The 19,854-nt window shown below is 40.9% G+C and overlaps 1 protein-coding gene across 3 annotated transcripts in view; it reads left to right on the top strand.

Moving 5' to 3' along the window:
- The window catches only part of ARMC3 (armadillo repeat containing 3), an 82,334-nt gene extending 63,896 nt beyond the window's left edge, over positions 1 to 18,438 (top strand). Inside the window, exons 14-19 of one of the 3 annotated variants that reach the window (XM_003786759.2) lie at positions 681 to 782; positions 1,230 to 1,320; positions 7,721 to 7,725; positions 12,530 to 12,730; positions 14,928 to 15,090; positions 18,146 to 18,438. In XM_003786759.2, the coding sequence (XP_003786807.1) occupies positions 681 to 782; positions 1,230 to 1,320; positions 7,721 to 7,725; positions 12,530 to 12,730; positions 14,928 to 15,090; positions 18,146 to 18,352 (769 nt within the window). In that variant the 3' untranslated portion in view covers positions 18,353 to 18,438. Of the gene's footprint in view, positions 1 to 680; positions 783 to 1,199; positions 1,326 to 7,720; positions 7,726 to 12,529; positions 12,731 to 14,927; positions 15,091 to 18,145 lie in introns of all 3 variants that reach the window. The other 2 variants (XM_003786757.3, XM_003786758.3) reach the window with 2 other exon arrangements.
- Positions 18,439 to 19,854: the final 1,416 nt, after the last annotated feature.

The following is a 19,854-nucleotide window of genomic DNA, read 5'->3' as shown; positions in this document are numbered from 1 at the left end:
GGTGGGATACAGGGAAGAACAATGTTTTTTTTTCTGTTTGCCCATGAGCAAGTAAATATATAAAGATTTCCAGATTCTAGTCTCCTGTATCTAACACCACCATGAAAATAAACACCATCCCATAAACCTAGATCCTGACACAGAATAATCCTCACCACAAATCAATGTGCTTGCTCTTCTTTTAACTTGACTCGTATTTCCAGTCAGTTCCAAATATATCTTTGCAGTCAGGGCCTCTTACTCAAGGACTGATTAAAAAATGTATAAATTGGGGCAATCCGAGATGAATGACGTTCACTAGTCTCCAGAACTGTGTGCTGGCGCGTTATCTACTGCCCAATATCTTTCTTTTAAATAAGAAGTAAATGGTAGCACTGAAACCCAAAGCACCCACATTCTTCTTTAAAATGCTAATATCCGTATACACCTACTATCTACATAGTGCTCATGTGATGCATTTTATACAAATATTTTCTGTTGTAGCTTATGAAAAGCTTTATAATGTGTTTTTTTTTTTTTGTCTGATAACTTCTCTTTTATGCTTTAAAATAATATGTCACTGTTACAAGTCAGCTCCCAATATGACTTTTAGGGGGAAAAATCTGTTTTGTAGAATAAAGCCGATCGCCACAAATACATTATTTTAATTCATATGTAATTTCAAATATGTAAAATTTTAGTTCTCCACCTGCCTCTACGGAAGATAAATCATCAGACATTGGTTATGGGAGAAGTATTTCTTCTTCATCTTCCTTGAGAAGAGCAAGTAAAGACAAGACCATGTAAGGAAATGATGTTTTCTCTGTTTTCAAACAACTCTCCCCTCAATGTGGTAGTGAAAAATGTTTTAGATTGTAGATTTTGGCAACTTGATTTTTCTTCTTCTGATGGTAATACAATTGCATCCTTGCTTTTTAAATTGCTGTGGAAAAGATCTCGGCAAAGGGGGCCAGGAAACCTGGTTTTGCATTCTGCATGCTGTGGCCCTACAGTGATTTGAGACATGACTGGTGCTTGTTAGCAGATTTGTTTCCACAGCTACAGAGGAAACGACACCTGATCTCCCACTTCATAACAGCAAAAAGAATCAAATTGTAGGATGAAGTGACAGTGCCTTATAAACTTATAAAATGCCTTGCAAATGTAACATACTTATCATTTTTTGTATGATTGAACCTGGTTATGGTTTTTATTCGAATGACAAAAAAAAATATTAGTTCTCATTTTAGGACTGGATTTGGATCTCCCACAGAAGACAAATCAGAACCTACGTCGGGACGGAATACTGCTCTTAGCAAAAGTGGCACTAAAGAAAAAGGAGCCAGGTAGGACACATGTCATTGCTTTCCTGATTACTCAGCAAGGGTGGTAAGAGGGAGGGGTGGCTCTTAAGTAGAGTTTTTCTTCTAAAATCAGTTATGTTGAACTAGGTACAACTCATAAGATATACTTTAAAAGTTGTTTTTGTTTCTCACAATCTCTTTTAAATTTTCTCAGAGCAAAATTCTTTCCCTGCCTCAGGATGAGAACGCAGGACACTCTGATTACTTTTGGGAACCATAAAGTCCTACAGTCACTTTAATTCATAACAACAGGAGGCCAGCAGAGCTGGCTCCCACCTGTAATCCCAGCACCCTGGGAGACTGAGGCAGGAAGATCACTTGATGCCACCAGTTTTGAGACCAGCCTGAGCCAGAGTGAAAGCATGTCTCTGTAAAAAATATAAAACGCAGCCGGGTGTGGTAGGTACCACACAACTATAGTCCCAGTTACTTGGGAGGCTGAGGCAGGAGATTAGCTTGAGCCCAGATGTTGAGGTTACTGTGAGCTCTGATGCTGCCATTGTACTCTAGCCTGGGTGACAGAGTGTAATCCTGTCTCAAAAAACAAAAAAAACAACAAAAAGACCCCAAACCAACAACAAATCAACAGTCTTTAGTCAGTCATTTGAAAACCCCACCCCAGTAGTAATCACCTTTCCTGCCTTTTGTTGGTGGAGCTCCCACCCGGCATGTTGTCCAGCTCTTCTTCTCTGCCTTTGCTTCCTCTCCCCTCCTGCTTTGCTCACCAAGTCTCTGACCCTTCTGGTATAAGGAACAAGAAAGAGGTAGACACGGGAACAAGGAAAAGCTCTTACTTGGGTGGTGCAATCGTACTGTGCTTTTGAGCTTTTTAGGCCTGGCATATTTTAAAGTACTTTCTCCTACATGTTTGCATATATTTCTTCTCTTGTGAGAACTTGCCTAGATTCTTAAGTAAAACCATTTGGCCTTCCTGCCTCACTCCATGATGCTTTAATTATGATGGACGTAAGCCCTCGAAGGCCACTGTGGTATTGGAGGCTACATAGAACACAGACTTGCTCCGAGGCCTCCTCAGATGTAGGTGGGGGGTCTTCTCCTCTCCTCTGATCTCTTTAATTTTCTCCTCTGACTTTATTTTCTGTTGTCAGAGCCTCTCCCTTTGCCTAATATTCTGATTACCGCTCCTAATCTGCTCCCTTTATTCCAGGCCGCATGCACGCCTCCCTCCCTTCCCTGCTCTCCGCTTCCCTGTGCTGCCCTTTGTCCTCTCTGAGAATCTCTCCTACTTGCCTGAAACTTGCTTGAGACTGACACCAAGACCCTGTTCTTTCTTGCACGAATAACTTCTTTCTGTGCCCTATTTTTAGCACAGCTTTTGGTTGACATACATAGGCATTCACGTTTATTCAAAAGAACAGAAATCCAAACTCTTATAGGAAAAGGTTATTTTGGACAAGTCGCACACTCACAAACTGTGTCTTGAGCAAATAGGTTATCTTCTCCTCGCCTGAGTTTCCTCACCGGCAAAATGGAAATAAGAAACAGTATGCTTCATGGCCCTTCTCACTAATGTTGTTGTAATAAATGGTTGCAAGGAGGCAAACCCCACTCAGACCTTGCAAGAATATGAAGGAATCCCCAGAACCTAATGCAAGAGTGTGTCCTCAAGAGAACAGCGGTAGGGACAGCGGCTACTCCTGCACGGATTTCTGTCCCTCTTCCTCTCTCTGTCTCTCCATTTGCATGGTTTCTTGTTTATAATTGCTTCATTATTGTCCTTGCTTTCTTTTTGTTATTTCATCACCCATAACTGTAGCATGCACGGACTTTGATTTGAGATGGGGCCAGATTTGGCACCTATTTTGAATTAGGCTTTTGGTGTAACACATAAACTGCCATGTGAGTTGTGAGCCCTGGGGCTCGTGAAACATATACAACTCACACATCTCTTTGACCTGTCTTGACCTAATAAATCACCATGGCCCTAAGAAAAAAATGTTTTCTAGTGTGGAGCCAGTGTGTCAAAGGCCCAATAACAAGTCCAATCTCTGTGTCTCTTTGTGCATTTTCATGAGAGGCGATCTTATTTTCACAAAATATTGGCTACCTTCGAGGCAGGTGTCTCCCTTTTTTTTTTTTGAGACAGAGTCTCACTATGGCACTGTGGGTGGAGTGCTGTGGTGTCACAGCTCACAGCAACCTCTAATTCTTGGGCTAAAGCAATTCTCTTGCCTCAGCCTCCCAAGGAGCTGGGACTCCAGGCAGCGCCACAACACCTGGCTATATTTTTGTTGCAGTTGTTTAGTTGGCCCAGGCTGGGTTCGAAACTACCACTTTTGGTGTATGTGGCTGGCACCGTAGCCACTGTGCTAAGGGTGCTAAGCCAGGTGTCTCCCTTTAGTCTACCCAGCTGTGGCCTTGGCGGGAGACTCAGCCCTCTGCCCCCTCACTGAAGGGGCACAGGCCCCTTGCCTGCTGAGTGAGCACCGGCCCCATTGTGTGCTCAGTTCTTCCATCAAAGCTCACACAGATCAGTCAGCCTGTCAGCTTTAACTTTTGGTTCTTCTGCTGTTCTTAGGTGGCTTTTGTTTTTGTTTTCATTACCTTCTTTTTCTTAAAGCTCACCCTGGTTCTTAAGCTTACATCTTTTCGGTAGTGTTTTGGGGTTGAAATTCAACCCCCAGTTGATTTGTAACTATCAAAATGCTGATCTTTAGACAGCCTTGGTTTGCTTTACTGTGATAAATGACATTGCTATTTTTTTTTTTTTTCTGTAACTTCTCTGGGCACTCACATCTTTATCTCATTTGATCCATGTCGGGTTGATCTATGCATACAGCCCTTCTTTTCTGGCCCTGTTACTGCCTCATCCTTTGTGGTACCTTAAATCTCAGATTCTCTAGACTCTCCCTCTGCACCTTTTCTTACTCTCCCAAGTTTTAGCTACTGCTCAGCTTCATTTGCCAGCACAGAGCTCTGCCCTAAGTCTGGATCTGTGTATCCAGGGGCCTGTGGAGTTCTCTGCACTGTCCCTCTGGAGGCACCTCAAGCCTGACCTAAAATCCCTGTTCTCCCAATTCCCAGCCCCCATCGTCCTCTATTCCCTGTGTTGACTCATGTTAACCATATCCCCATACCATTGTCCAAGCTTGGGAACTGCCTAAAAGTCCTTCTTCCCCTTTGTCCTCTATACCAAATGACTTTCTTAGTCTTAACCACTGTGCCTTCCTCACCTCCCTCTTAAATCTATTCCTTCCCTTCCTGTTTTCTTTTACTTCCCTAGTCCAGGCCTGCGTGTTGCATGCCAATCACAGCAGCCGCCCTGTTGCTCTGGAGCCCCTGCCCTCTGAGTCGTCCTCCACAGAGCCAGCCTCCGTGCTCCCCTAGAGTTGCCTTTTTCAGATGACAGTCCAGTCATATTACTGTGCCCCAAACAATGGTTCTCTATCATCTTCCAGATGAAGCCCAAACTCTACCCATGGCCCTCCGTATTTCCCACCTTGCTTCCAGGCCGTCATCTCTGGCCTCTTTTTACATTTATAACATATACCTTCATATTTCTGCTACTCAGATAATCTCGGTCCTGGTGATAATGGTTTCCCCCAAATTTTTGTTTTTAAAATAATTTCCAGCAAACTCCCCTTTTACCCTTTAACTGTTTTTGTGTCTTCCCCAGAGCCTTGACTAATGAGAAAAGCCTTTCAGAAACAGGTATAGTCTGATAGTCACCTTTTAATAATATTGTCCCTTTCCTTTCTTGAATATATTAATTCATTTAACAAATATTTTCTAGGCACTGCTATGTGCCTGGAATTGTCCCAGGGTTGGAGAAAGAGCGATAAACAAAATCCTTTGCCCTCACAGAAGTCATATCCTACTGGAGAGACAGACAAGAAACAAAATAAAACATACACACACACACACACACGCACAAACACACACACACACACATAACGCAGAACAAATCCTCTCTCCACTTGCAACCATGCCCTCTTCTTTCCTATGCTTTTGGAACAGATTGGTTAGAGTTGGACATCCAATGGAACAGATTCCTTTTAGCACTGAATTCCTTGACTTTCTCATCTTTGCCTCTCATGTGGAATCTATCCTATGCCGACTGGCACTGTGATAATTCCCCACATACCACAATCTTCCCGCTTAAACTGAAACCCCAAGTGGGCTGAGTTAATGACTTTTATTTTTTTTTACCAGCCTCGTCCTATAATTTATATATCTAAAAACCTGAGGGTATTAGAAAGGAGTGCGTGGTTTGAAAGTGTCCATACACAATTTAGAGCCAGCCAAATATTCTGTATATTCACCTGTTCCTCCTGTTCATCCACCCATGAGTGTAGGAAAATATCCACCGGGTTTTGGATCCCACAGTAAATCCCTGTTTTCTGAGGTAGTTCTGCTAAAGCTTCTGTAGGAAGGGCAAGAGTTCTACTTTCTTTAATCATAAACTGATACTCTCTCCGCAGATTAATTTTACAGGAGTTAATTTTCTAATTTCCAAATGTCTGTTTCCATCTGCATTTAGAAATGAAATTCATTTAATTATTGAAGCCCTTATTGATACAACCTGGCAGCCTTCCTAGGGAAAAAGTCCAAAAGAAATGCTTCTATTTATAGCAGCAGGAAACAACAATTCAGGAGTTTCATTAAATTATCTGTTTTTAATCACTCAAGAAGATCGCCCTCCCCTGAAGGCATACCAGATATTAGCTCCCACATGCTAAATGATTTTTTTCTTTTGACTTCAGGCAGCACACTCAGCAAGAAATACTCCCGCTTCTGTTTTGTAGGTGGCCACGGAATTGGGTGTTCCAGTTTCAGAAAACAGGCAAACCTGTCTGTGCTTCTGGCAGTTTTAATCAATGTTCCTAGTGTTGGTTTCTAATTTACTAAAAACTATGTATGTGAAGATGTCCAATATATCCTTTAAAAAAAAAAAGAGGGTTAAGATAATCTATCTGGGAAATATTAAGTTTTGTTTTAGAGATTTTATTGTAACGTAGGATTGGTGTATTTACTAATACATGATTGAACTCCATTCTTAGCTGCGGCAAATACAATATTTAATTAGGAAACAGAAAACTTGTAGTACTGGTTATAGTTAATAGAGTTTGTAATTTTCAAATAGCAGTTGATAGCATTCGTTTTCTATTTTTTCCTCAAAATAAGTTAAAAAGAAAACTCATGTGGACTTCAGTTGATCTGTCCCTCCCACCCTGTGCTTCAAGTACTACTTACAGATGAATAACTCCCTCCCCTAATAATCTGTTGGAGGAACAGATGCTCAATGCTTGTGAGTGCATAACTTAGGGGGTTCGCCTGCCTGCCCTGGCCTAACCTCACTTTCTTGACCCTGTGACAGATTTGTTGTTTTGAGTTCCTTGTTCTCAGCGAGGTAACAAGGGGCTGCAATAGCAGCTGCTCTGATATCATCAGCTCCTATCACAATAAACAAGGTGTGTAAGGAAATCTGCCCTCAAAAAGGAGACAGATGTCACTGAGAGCATCGTACGTAAGGAGAGAGTGGGGTAGATATTAGGTAAAGCAACAATTCTTTCTAATCACAAACTTGAGTGTTTATTTGCATGTCAGTAGTTAAGTGACAAAATTCTGCTGGAAAAACTGAAATGTAGAGCTAAGGCCGGTCAGAATGTGCTGGCTGAACCAGCAGGGGTACTGCCTGTGAGTCTGGAACCAGAAGCAGTATTATCCCTTGTAAAGGGACAAAAGTCCCCCCCATGTTATGTCCCACCCTGGCCTGTTCTGGAGATGGCATGCTGAAGAGCTGGGCTTGGCAGGGGAGGAGGTCTGTGATTGCAGCTGGGATCATGGAGCAGCCCCCTAGCCCATACCAGCGTCCTCCAGACAGCCTGAACTCCTGGGAACTTACAGACTCCATTCATTCTTAGAACCACTGTTCAAGGTCATGTTTGGCCATAGGTTGCTGCCTCTTGATCTGTTCCTGTGTGACTGTGGGTAAGCCAAGAACTTGTCTATTTCAAAGACAGAAAGGTCATTTATTAGATACTTGAGCCTTGGTAATTATTCAGAAAAAACAGCAAAAGCTAAAAAATGTGGAAAGGGACAGGCTGAGCCGCTGCCCAGCCAAGAAGTGAGAAGACTGACTCCCCTGGCCCTTGCACCTTCCCTTTTAAGTTTCTGCAAATTCTTCATGAAGCTGCTCTAACAGGGGGCTCAGGAAGTCCTCCCCACTTCCTCCCAGAGGATTGCCAGTACTGGCTCCCAGCTGGTGGTGAAAAGTCAAGAAAGTAATCTGTACTGAGGGACAAAAGACAGATATGCATTATCTATCAGCCCAGAGATGATTTCAACACAGTAATGATTGTGACCTTTGGTACTGAAAATGTTCAAGTCTGTGGCCACTTGTGGAGAGCAGGAAGTGGAGGTTGCTCACTGGGTCCCAGCAGCAGTGCCCCAGGTGAGCTCCACTAAGTAAGAGCAACTGTCCATCTACAGTGGTTAAAATATAATTTGTGTAAAAGTAAAATTGTAACCCTCATACACATATAAAATGGAAACATGGCAAGGTCTGTTCTAATTTTTAAATTAACCATAAAATGGACTTTTGTATATAATTCTATGAGTTTTAACAGAAGTGGAGATGTGTGTGCCTGTCCTTACAATCAGGATATGAAACAGTTCTGTCACCCGAGAACCCTAAGCCCTGCTCCCCCCGACCTGCTCTCTGGTACTATGGTTTGGTCTTTTGGGGAATGCGATGTGAGTGGGATCGTACATGATGACTTTTTCCACTCAGCATAATGCCTTTGAGATTCTTCTAATTGTTTTTGTATCATTATTTTATTTCTTTTTATTCTCGAGTGGTATTTCATTATATGGATAGGCTTGTTGAAGGGCATATGAGTTGTTTCCAGTTTCTGGTGATTGTGAATAGAGCTACTATAATTATTCATATATAGGTTTTTGCATAAATGTAAGCTTTAATTTCTCCACAGCAAATACCTGGGAGTGGGATTTCTGGGTCACGTCATAACTGGTTGTTTAACTTTATAAGACACTACCAGACTCTTTTAGTGTGGCCATAGCATTCTGCCTTCTCACCAGCAATGTCTAAGAGTTCCAAGTGTTCCACATACTTGTCAGCATTTGGTATTGTTGGGGCTTTTTAGCCATTTGATATGTAAATAGTGGTATCTCATCATGGTTTTACTTGGCATTTCCCTAATAGCTAACGATGTTGAGCATTTACTTGTGTGCTTATTTGCCGTCCTTCTATCCTCTTTGGTGAAATGTCTGTTCAAATCTTTTGCCCATTTTCTGCATTGGGCTGTTGGGTTTTTTACTATTCAGTCTTTTTTTGTTTGTTGTTGTTGCAGTTGTCATTGTTGTTTAGCTGGCCCAAGCCAGGTTTAAACCCGCCAGCCTCAGTGTACACGGCTGGGGCCCTACCCAGAGCTACAGGTGCCCCGTTGTGTGTTGATCTTACATCCTGAGACTTCGATGAACTCATTTGTGAGTCCTGGAATTTTTTTGGGCAGATTCCTTGGGATTTTCTGTGTTGACAGCCATGTCATCTGATTTGTTTTTAATTCTCAGTAGTTTCATTTTGATGTGTCTAGGAGTGGATTTCTTTGGGTTTGCCGTATGGGCATTCATAAAATTTCTCGGCTATGTGAATTTGTTTTTGATCAAATTGAGGATGCCATACCAGCCCTTATTTATTCAATATATCTTTTCCATACTGTGCCCCTTTTCCTCTTCTGAGACTTTTGTGACAACAAAAGGTCCCTGAAAGTCTGTCAAGTTTTTTCAACCTTTTGTTCTCCACATTTCTCAAATAATTTTTTATCATTCTGCCTTAAACTGCACTAGTTTTTTCTCTGTTATCTCCATTCGTCTATTAAACCCATTCATATAATTATGCCCTTTTAAAATTTGTCACTGTATTTTTTCGTTCCAAAATAATATTTTTATATTTTCTTGTTGTCTAAGACTGAACTCTCTATTTATTTCAAGAGTGTTTAGCCTTATGTTTTATTTTTAAAAGTTTTAAAAGTTTAAAAGTTTTTGTGAAAAAACATCTATGTCATTTAGCTTTTGTGTCTTTTGATTGCCTTTTCCCAGGAGTTAAGATTTTCCTGGTTCTTCATCTGTAGTCTTATTTACATTTCACAGATATTCCTTTTGTATGTATGTTTTAGCAGGTAATTGATCCAGTTGAGTTTCGGCTTCAAATTTTAGGCAGCCTTCTGTGGATTATCATTCCATGTCAGTCCACTTTTCAAAGTCTTTACAGGGCTTTTAAATCAGTCCTACATGTAGGACAACCAGTGTGTACCATGGGACTTGGGTTTGGTTCTTAAAGTCTGTGTTCCTACCATTTGGCATGTACAGCTCATGATAAACCTAAGAATTTATAAACAATTTTACAGGATTGCTTTCCTGAGTAAGGCATTTCCTTACCATCTCTTTTGTCTTTTCTGGTTCCTTGGCGCTTCCCTTAAGGTGCTCCAACCAGGAAAGTTTATTGACCCTGCTTGCTGCACTCTTGCTGTGACTACACTCATATCTATTGCCAAAGAGCAGAAGGACTGGATGGCTATACGGCGTTTCAGGTTCTGTTGGGATTCCATTGCCACCTAAAGAATCAGAGGATTCTTTAGGAGCTAGGGTACACAAGAATGGAAAAGAATAAGGAAAAAGCACGCCATGGGAGGAGGAAGGTGGCTCACACCTGTAATCCTAGCCCTCTGGGAGGCCAAGGCAGGTGGATTACCTGTGCACAGACGTTTGAGACCAGCCTGAACAAGAGCAAGACCTCGTCTCTACAAAAAAATGGAAAAACTAGGCATGCAAGGTGGTGCACACTTGTAGTCCCAGCTACTTGGGAGGCTGAGACAAGACGATCACTTGAGCCCAGGAGTATGAGGTTGCCGTGAGCTATGATGACAGTACAGCACTCTACCTAGGGTAACACAGTGAGAGTCTGTCTCAAAACCAAATTTAAAGTATTAAAATTAAATTTTTAAAAAATGGAAAAAGCAGAAACAAAAGCAAGAGCTTTCTTCTCCTTTCTTGCTTCTAAGATCTGTCTTTGCCGATGCTCACTTCCAGTTATTGGGCTAGGTTTAGTGGGAAAAAAATAAAAGGATAAGCTTACCATTAGCTCAGCAGTAATTCACATTTTATTCTCTGATCTTGCTGCTACTTTCCGGGGTCCTCAAATAGCATTTGCATGCCTCCTGCGCAGCTTTTGCGACTGTATTCAATGGGAGAGACAAGGCGAAGTGTGCTTATTCCACAGTACTTGGAATGAGAACCCGTGTCAGTGTTTTTGTTCTACTCATTAATCTATGAAAAAAACCAGTAAGATGTTAATACTGGTTCAAAGAACATTTGAGGTGCAAGATATTTATATTTATATTCAACTTTAAGGAATGTGATACAAAGAATCTTAAGTTACATACCAAAATGGTTAACATCTTACAGAACAACAAACTGTAACCTTTGAGAATATCTTTTCCACTGGACAGAAATTATTTGCATTTCTATTAGACAAAAATATACATGTTAGCTAGTAATTCTCTAAATCCAGAATTTTTAGTTAGTAGTAAACAATATTCTTTTTGTTGTTGTTGTTGCAGTTTTTGGCTGGGGCTGGGTTTGAACCCACCACCTCCAGTGTATGGGGCCGGGGCCAGCGCACTACTCCTTGGCCACAGGCACTGCTCCCTCCCCCCATTTTTTGAGACAGAGTCTTACTATGTTGCCCTCAGTAGAGTTCTGTGGCATCACAGCTCACAGCAACCTCAAACTCTTGGGCTTAAGCCTTTCTCTTGCCTTAGCCTCCCAAGTAGCTGGGATGACAGGTGCCTGCCACAATGCCTGGCTATTTTTTGTTGTTGTTGTTGCGGTTGTCATAGTTGTTTAGCCGGCCCAGGCTGGGTTGGAACCCACCAGCCTCAGTGCATGTGGTTGGTGCCATAATCACTGTACTATGGGCACTAAGCCAGTAGTAAACAATATTCTTACTATCTACTAGGTAAATTCCATTTTCACCAAGTACAGAACTAAATATGTTTCCCTAGATAAACCTCAGATGAATCTTTGCTCCTATTTGACATGGAAATTATGAGCCATTTTAATTTTGGTTCTTTTTATTGCTTTATTTTCACATTTTAGATAATTTTTCTTAAAATCAGTAGTTGAAAGTCTTCTCCTTTTTTTTTTTTTTTCCTGAGACAGAGTCTCCCTCTGGTGCCCTGACTAGAGTGCTGTGGCATTATAGTTCACAGCAATCTCAAGTTCTTGGGCTCAAGTGATCCTCTTGCTTCCGTTTTTCTATTTTTTAGTAGAGACAGGGACTTGCTATTGCTCAGGCTAGTCTTGAACTCCTGAGCTAAAATAATCCACCTGCTTCAGCTTCCCAGAGTGCTAGGATTATAGGCATGAGCCACTGTGCCTGGCCAATCCAAATTATTCTTGAAACAGCGGTTCTTAACCTGTGGGTTGTGACCCATAGGAACTGTATTAAAGGGCCGTGGCATTAGGAAGGTTAAGAACCACTACTTGAAGAGGATCTTAACTGAAGTGAGAGATAAGACTGGCTTAGCCTCTTTGAGGAGGCAACCTCATTTTTTCCAATTTTTAAAGTATTTATCTTATGCCTACTTTGTGCCAGACACCTTGCTAGGCAACTGTGCAGAAGTCCAATATATGATTTTCATAAAATAATATCAGTTATATAGTGTTCTCATTAGTTTATTCTGCATAATATAGACTTAAAACTCAACTGTTGTCATTGAAAATTTGAAAACTATGTATGTTGATGTATAAAATATAGTCATTGCTTCATATCTGTGAGGGATTGGTCCCAGGAAGCCACACAGATACCAAAATCCTACATACTTAAATACCGCAGTCATCCCTGCAGAACCTATATATAGAAAAATGGGCCCTCTCTATCTGTGGGTTCCACCTCCATGGATTCTACAACCCTAGAATATTATATTTTCCATCTACATTTGTTGTAGATGCAGAACCAGTGAATACAGAAGGCCAACTATATTTTTTTAAAATGTGTACATCAGTGAATCCACAGAGTTCAAATTCATAGCAACTGTACCTGATGTTTCTGATGCTCTTTAAAACAACACAGACCATAGTTGATGTTCGTTCATGTGTTTAGCTGACGATGTGGTTTTAATTGCTGTTGTTAACTCTCAAAGGAAAGGCAGAGGAAAAAAAGAAGAGGAAAAACTGAAAGAGGAGGAAGAGATTCTAGCGGCACCAAAATTGGTCAGCGATGGAAGCCCTGAGAAAGAGTGGTACCCTCCCTTTGACCCTAATTTCTTAATGTACATACATGAGGTGAACAAATCAATACTGCCTATAACCAATATTAAGGAACAAATTGAGATTCTTGCAAAGTAAGTTGACCATGTATACGTTTTTAATTTCTGAAAAAAATTTATTGGTATACATATTTCAGCCAATTTTCAGACACATATACCATAATAAAATTATGCTCTGTCTCCGAAGTAGAAAAAAAGTGAATTGAAAAAAATCCTCAATTTCTATTTTAGGTCATATTTCTACCCCAAATCAGAGCTAGAAGCTGGAAACTGCTTAGAGAAAAAAAAAAGCCTGTTAGGTTTTTCTGCTAAACTATTAAAAGTGTTTTTTGGTGTGATCCTAAAGAAGTTATGAATGGGGTGGTTCCTGTGGCTCAAGGAGTAGGGCACCAGCCCCATACACTGGAGATGGTGGGTTCAAAACTGGTCCTGGCCAAAAACTACAAAAGGAAAAAAAAATGTTATGAATGAATCAAAAGTTTGCCATGAAACCATAGGTGTACTCAGTTTACAGGAACCCTACTGTGCACCATTTATAAACTCACAAGTTATTTTCTAATACAAATAGCCAAACTCTACGTCTCTGTGGCCTATCTGATACTCAGTGTTTTCTGCTGCTCTAAGATGGGGTGTGAACATTCTAAGTGATGTCTGCTGGAGCAGGCTCAGGGCTAATCTATCCTCTTCATTGGAGTGTTTAATCTAAATTCCACTACAGGAAGCCTGGGAATTTAAGTCAGTGGCTGTGAGGGATCAGGACTCACTGAGGGTGGAGGATAGGCTTCCAGACTCCCCGGTAGGTAAGCTGCTGGCTTGCTCAACAGCTGCAGTCTCCATGGGAGCTTGTATCTGCTCCAAATAGCTGTGAGTTGCAGTCATCAAACCTGGACGTGACAACTGCAAGTAACACAGCTGCCAGATCATTGACTTCTTGTCAGCTAGAGCTGGAAGAGAACACTTTTGGCTACTGAAGTTTTCCCGATGCCCTTGAGAAGTGATGGCTTAAGCAGAACTCTGCTGCAGCTCTCGCCTCATCCTTCGTTCCTATCAGAAACACTGTATCCATCCCAAATAAGTGTCTTTTTTAACCCAAGACCCACCAAGCTAGAGAGAGATGTAGAGATGCGTCCCCGCGGCTTGGGTTCCTTGGCATTCATTGGAGCAGCCCTGGCTGGGTGGAACTGTAGGCAGTTCTGCAGCTTCTGCCCCAACTCTGTCTCTCTCTTTCCCTCTCTCTCTCTTTTTAAAAACCATTCACTTGGTTTCACATACAAAAGGAAAGTATTTCTTTAAAACGTACAGTACTCCCTTTACTCCAAGAGTGTGGTGGCCTTGGGTGACCAAGGATTTTGCACACGTGCTTATCGATGTCTTTGGTGACAGCCTAATATGAGGAGAAACCCACAAGCAAACGGTGCCACATTCATCCTGCCTCACCCAGTAACCTGCCACCTTATTGTCCTTTTTGCCTATTTTTCCCTTCTCCTCTTTCTCTAAATTGAAAAGAGATAAATTTTAAAAGAAAAATAATAAATTTTTTAAACTTGGAAATGTTTGGGAAAGTAGTAGGAAAATTTTCTGTGTGTTTGTCTTGTCTTTAAGTTTGAATTCCTTGACAGAATAACCATGTATTAAAGCAATGCTTTGGGCTTGGTGCCTGTGGCTCAAGTGGCTAAGGCGCCAGCCACATACACCTAAGGTGGCGGGTTCGAATCCAGCCTGGGCCCACCAAACAACAATGATGGCTGCAACCAAAAAAAAAAAAAAAATAGCCGGGTGTTATGGTGGGCGCCTGTGGTCCCAGCTACTTGGGAGGCTGAGGCAGGAGACTCACTTGAGCCCAGGAGTTGGAGGTTGCTATGAGCTGTGATGCCACAGCACTCTACCCAGAGGGACAGCTTGATGCTCTGTCTCAAAAAAAAAAAAAAAATGCAATGCTTTGGATTTCAGATAAAACATTTTTAAATGCTCTTGAAGAGTAAGATAAAAGGTTCAAACTGCAGTCATATGTAGTGTGATATTTATTTGAACCTTGTTATAGATATTCATTCATTTATTTTCTTTGTGTTGAATGAAATTGCTAGAATTTCAGTTTGTATGTGATGGTTTGAATACAGTAAACATGTTCATATACTTATTGCAAAGTGTACTTTTAAAAGTAAAACAATAAAAATTGCAGGGAATGTAGTTTTTACACATCTGTGTGTAATGTAATTCTATTCAAATCATCCACGATATTAACTTGATGTTGATCTTGATGTAATTGACACAGGTATGTGGCAGAAAAAATGGGTGGTAAGATTTCAAAAGATAAAATGCCTGATTTCAGCTGGGAACTTCACATAAGTGAACTAAAATTTCAACTTAAATCCAACGTTATACCCATTGGAAGTATCCAAAAAGGAACCTTCTACCATCGAGCTTTGCTTTTCAAGGTATTTGAGATATTTTGCTTCATTTGCCCTCTGTCTTTATATATTGAAATGAGCCAGTTGCTAACATTTAATGGGATAATATTAATTCTACCATTCAGATCTAATTATATTGGACATAATGTATATGTAAATATGCATATACATATATGTACACATACGTACACAGTAGAACCTCCATAGTTGACCACCTCCCTATTTTGATCACTTCCTTAAGTTGACCTAATTTTCATAGACCCACATGCACCACATGTATGTATCAGTACCGTAGAACTAGTTCCTTGTGTTGTCACCTCAACATGGTGACCAGTTTGTTATAGTCCCTTAGGTGGTCAACTTACAGAGGTTGTACTGTGTGTGTCTATACACACACACACACACATGTTTGCATGTTCTGTATATTCACCAGACTACTTGAAGTGTATTTATTCAACATTTATCATACACTTATTATTGGCCAGGGCTTTGACTGAGAGTGTAGAGATACTAAAGTCACAGTCTCTGCACTCAAGTCTGGTACCTTAGCCAGACTTGCAGCTTTCAAGGTGATGTCAAGGAAGGTTTCAGAGAAGGAAATGACACATAGCCCAAGTATGAGAGGCCACAGAAGATTTCATCGGGGAATGAAGGAGAACAAGAATTTTGCAAATATCTTATGCAAAATAACAGGTCTGCAAGTCAGTGGTCCCTCGGGGGAGGGTAGAATAGTTTGGATGAAGAAGAGAGGAGGAGGGCTGACGCCAGATCATAAAGCACATGAGTTTGCACTGATCCTAAAATGTAACAGTAGCTACTGGAAGTTGTCAAGGGGAAAGTGGTGCATGATTTTGAAAGACCATTGGGTAACAGAGTGGAAAATGGATTTGGGCAGGGGCAAGACTAGAGACAGGAAAAGCAGCCAGAAGATGCCTGAGCAGGAAGCCTGGGTGACCACAGCGAAGGCCATGTCACATGGTTATGTGAGATTTATAGGGAGGGAGACCGAGGAGATGGAACCAAAGGCGTTTGTGACTGTCTAGGTGTGATGTGAGAGATCACTCATGAAGAACAAAATAATTTCGGCACTCTGGGTGGGGCAACTGGGTATGATGGCATTATTTCTTGAGATGGGACCCCAGAAAGAGGGGCAATCTTTTGTTCCATCACATTCAATGTCTGGCATATAAATAGGATCTGAGAAGATGTTTTCCAGACTGTGGACTGCATGTATACAATTCCTACCATCTCCCAAATACCTCTAAACCTCACTGCATCCACATGTCTCGTCATCCAGTTCCAAGCTAATTCTATTTACAATCCAAGTGGCAGCCTTTCCTGGTCCTTTGAATCCTTGCTTCAGCAGTTCTTCCTTCTCATCTGTCTTCTCTCTCTTTCTCGCTATTATTTGTTTTTCCTTTAAAATCCGAACATGCCTAAGTTTGCATTATATCAAGATAAAATATAGATCTTTTCTCATATCTACCATTCATGTAACACAGTACTTATTACCATGACTTTTATCATTTTGAGCTATGTATCAGGCACCTGGTAAATATAATTGTGGAGCGTCTCAAAAGAGCCAAAGATTAAAATTACTACCCGGTCTTTAAGTACAAGAAAACTGATACTTGGAAAAATTATTTACCCACGTCAACCAGAAGTGGGGCTGGAATTTGAACCCATGCCTATCTTAACCAAAAACCTGGCACACCACTAATACCCATAGATAATTCTCATTCCAGGTCAAAAGTCTGAGTCATCTCAGACCCTTGTCACTCCTTGGCAAACCTCCAAGTTTCTCCTAACTCACTGCCATCTGGTCCTTGCTCCCACCCTCTCAGTAAGGACCACTGTGGTCTCCTCATTGTGCTTAATACACCAAATAATTTGTCTTTGACCGTTTTCTTTCTTGGATACTTCCTTTTTTACTTTTATCCTTTCTTACCATTTCATCTCAATCTTTGGAGGTCTGCAGAGGAGACCCTTCCACCTCTATTTTTCCAACCTCTCTTACGTATTTGGCTTCCCCAAAGTTCTGATCCAGATACACTTCTGTTCCCCTCTCTGCACTTCTCAGGGTGAGGTCTTCCTTCACACAGCCTTAGATAGAACCTGAATGCCTGAGGTTTACAGGTCCTGTCCTCCTTCATCATACCTCTGTGTCCAGATATGAGGATCTGATTGTATGAGTGTCCCATAGGCACTGTATCAATCAACTTGGGCTGCTGTGACAAAATACCATAAATGGGGTGACTTAAACATCAACACTTATTCTTCACAGTTCTGGAGGCTGAGTAGTTCAGGATCAAGGTGTCAGCAGATTCAGAGTCTGCTGAGGGCCCTCGTCTTAGTTGGCTTCTTTCCCTGTCCTCACGTGGTAGAGACAGAGAGAGGGCTCTGGTCTCTTTCTCTTCTTAAAAAGGCACAAATCCCATCACCAGGTTCCATCTTCGCCATCCCATCTAAACCTAATCCCCTTCGAAAGGCCCTACCACCAAATGCCATCACTTTGGGGATTAGGGCTTCAGCATATGCATTTTGAGGGGACACAGACATTCAGTCCACAGCAGGCACCTTAAGCTCATTAAGCAAACTGAATTCAATACTCTCGTGCTGCAACTGAGTCACCTGACTCATTACCCAGAACTCGCCCACCACTGAAATCCTGAAATACTTGATGATAAAATCTCTTATCCTTCCTCACCTCTGAAATCTTTGTCTCTTGTATATATTCTCTATTTCCCATTTTCTTCCAGTTTTTTGGAATCTGTTTGACATTACCTTCTCCAACTACCTTCCCCATATTGGGCTAATATAGTGTGCCAGCCTCAAAAATGTCACTTCCCAGTAGGACCTCCACAGAGATTTGGAGTCCACAGAATCTTGAGGAACAAGGGAGAGGGAGCTTATCATATTTGACTGGCTCCTGTCACCACAGTCCAGGCGTGCAGCCTGCTATCTGAGCATTTCTTTACAAGAGTTGTGTATTCCTTCCAACCCAGGTGTGTTTTCAGCTAGGATTCCCCCTGCCCGACACACCTCTCTCATTACCCCGGTCCATCTCTTGTCTCTCCTGCAGGCTCTGGCTGACAGAATTGGCCTCGGCTGCTCCCTAGTTCGAGGGGAGTATGGCAGAGCATGGAACGAAGTTACCCTGGTACACGACCGGAAGGGGGTGATTGGGGGCCTCTCCCCTCCCGACATATACATTGTAGACCTCATGTTCCATCCGGGGATGCTGATGAAGTTAAAAAGTCGAGAGGCTGATCTTTACAGATTCCTTTAAACTATCCAGCACTTGAGAGTTCCAACAAGAAACTGGCTCTCTACACTTTCCAAGTTTACCAGTTGATCTGATTTATTTAAATAAAAGTATTAGAAATGTTCTGTGTGTAGCAAGAAGGAAAAGTTGGAGTGAACTCTGCTGTGCTTTTGATTTCAAGCTGTTGGCAAGAGCTCACGGTCTTATTAGGTCATCTTACACTCACTGACCTTCATGTAATGCTTATTATTGTTGAAATTAATCCAACCCTCTGCTTGCTAAGGAATATCTGTGTGGTTTAAGAATCATACCTATCACTCAGCCGCTGCTCCCAGGACAACACAGTGGCCTCACAACTGTCCTTCCTCATGTCCAGAAGGCTCAGAGACACTCAGTTAAACAATTCAATGGCTTTTTAATGTCATTAGTCACTTGGTCTCACTTTCATTAAGTAAAATTTTGATAGTATATTTATATAAATCTATTTCAGTATTTATAAATTCCTTAAAATTTTTTTTTTGTTTATAGTTTTCAAAGCATCATTATTAAACATTTTTTTTTTTTTTCGCAATTTTTGGTTAGGGCCAGGTTTGAGCCCACCACCTCCAGTATATGGGGCTAGGGCCCTAGTCCTTTGGGCTACAGGTGCCACCCCGCTAAATTAAAATATTTCTAGAAAATATTTCCAGAAAACATCTTTGCCTTGTCTATGTGAACTTGGAAATATGCCTTCAGTTAAAAACAATTTGATTTGCTCTTATGCATTGTAATTTTGGGCCACCAGAATATTATTTTAAATTTATAGAACTTAAAAAGTTTTAGTTTTTAGAAAACATAGGAATATAAAAATAGAGCAAATCTTTGCTGAGAAATTGTGTTTTCAGCAGTGAGCACAAAATGGGGAGTAAATACACATTTCAAATAGTTAAGACAAATAAAAACTAGCAATATGATGTATCTCATGAAGTGTTTATTTCCTAATCAGGCTTTAAGTCTGAAGTTTACCCACATAATCATTTTCCTAGAAGGTGTTCTGAAGTGAATTTGATTTTGGGAATTAAAGCTAAAATTGTTTTGTGTGAGTCAATCTATAATTTCTAAGCCTATAATTCTTTATTTCAGAATAAAATTCTTTATTTCAAAGAGTATAGTAGTTAAATTTATCATACAATTTCATAAAGTTAGAGCATGGATTATAAGGATACAAACCCGTCTTAGCATTTTGAAGTCTGTTTTGATCCAGAAAGCATCTAAAGTACATTACAAAGACCTGTAAGACATAACTAAAATAAAATAAAAACAGGCATACGTACTGGGGGAAAAGTTTAACAAGGCCAGGAATGAGCTTAGAATTCAAAATGCATTCATAAAAATGAATGCTGTACATTTGTTAGAGATTAAAGAAAATTTGACTTTAAACTCTCTGGCTACCAGGCAGAGGGAAATGTTATTTGTTATGTGATTTATATTAGGGTCTAGGAGATACCAGCACAGGGCCGTTTCTTAGGAAGAATAAAGACTAGGGG

The sequence above is a fragment of the Otolemur garnettii genome, unplaced genomic scaffold (genome assembly GCF_000181295.1).
Source record: "Otolemur garnettii isolate 467f Iridium unplaced genomic scaffold, OtoGar3 scaffold00019, whole genome shotgun sequence".
NCBI lineage: Eukaryota > Metazoa > Chordata > Mammalia > Primates > Galagidae > Otolemur > Otolemur garnettii.
This window is presented reverse-complemented; position numbering and strand designations above follow the sequence as displayed.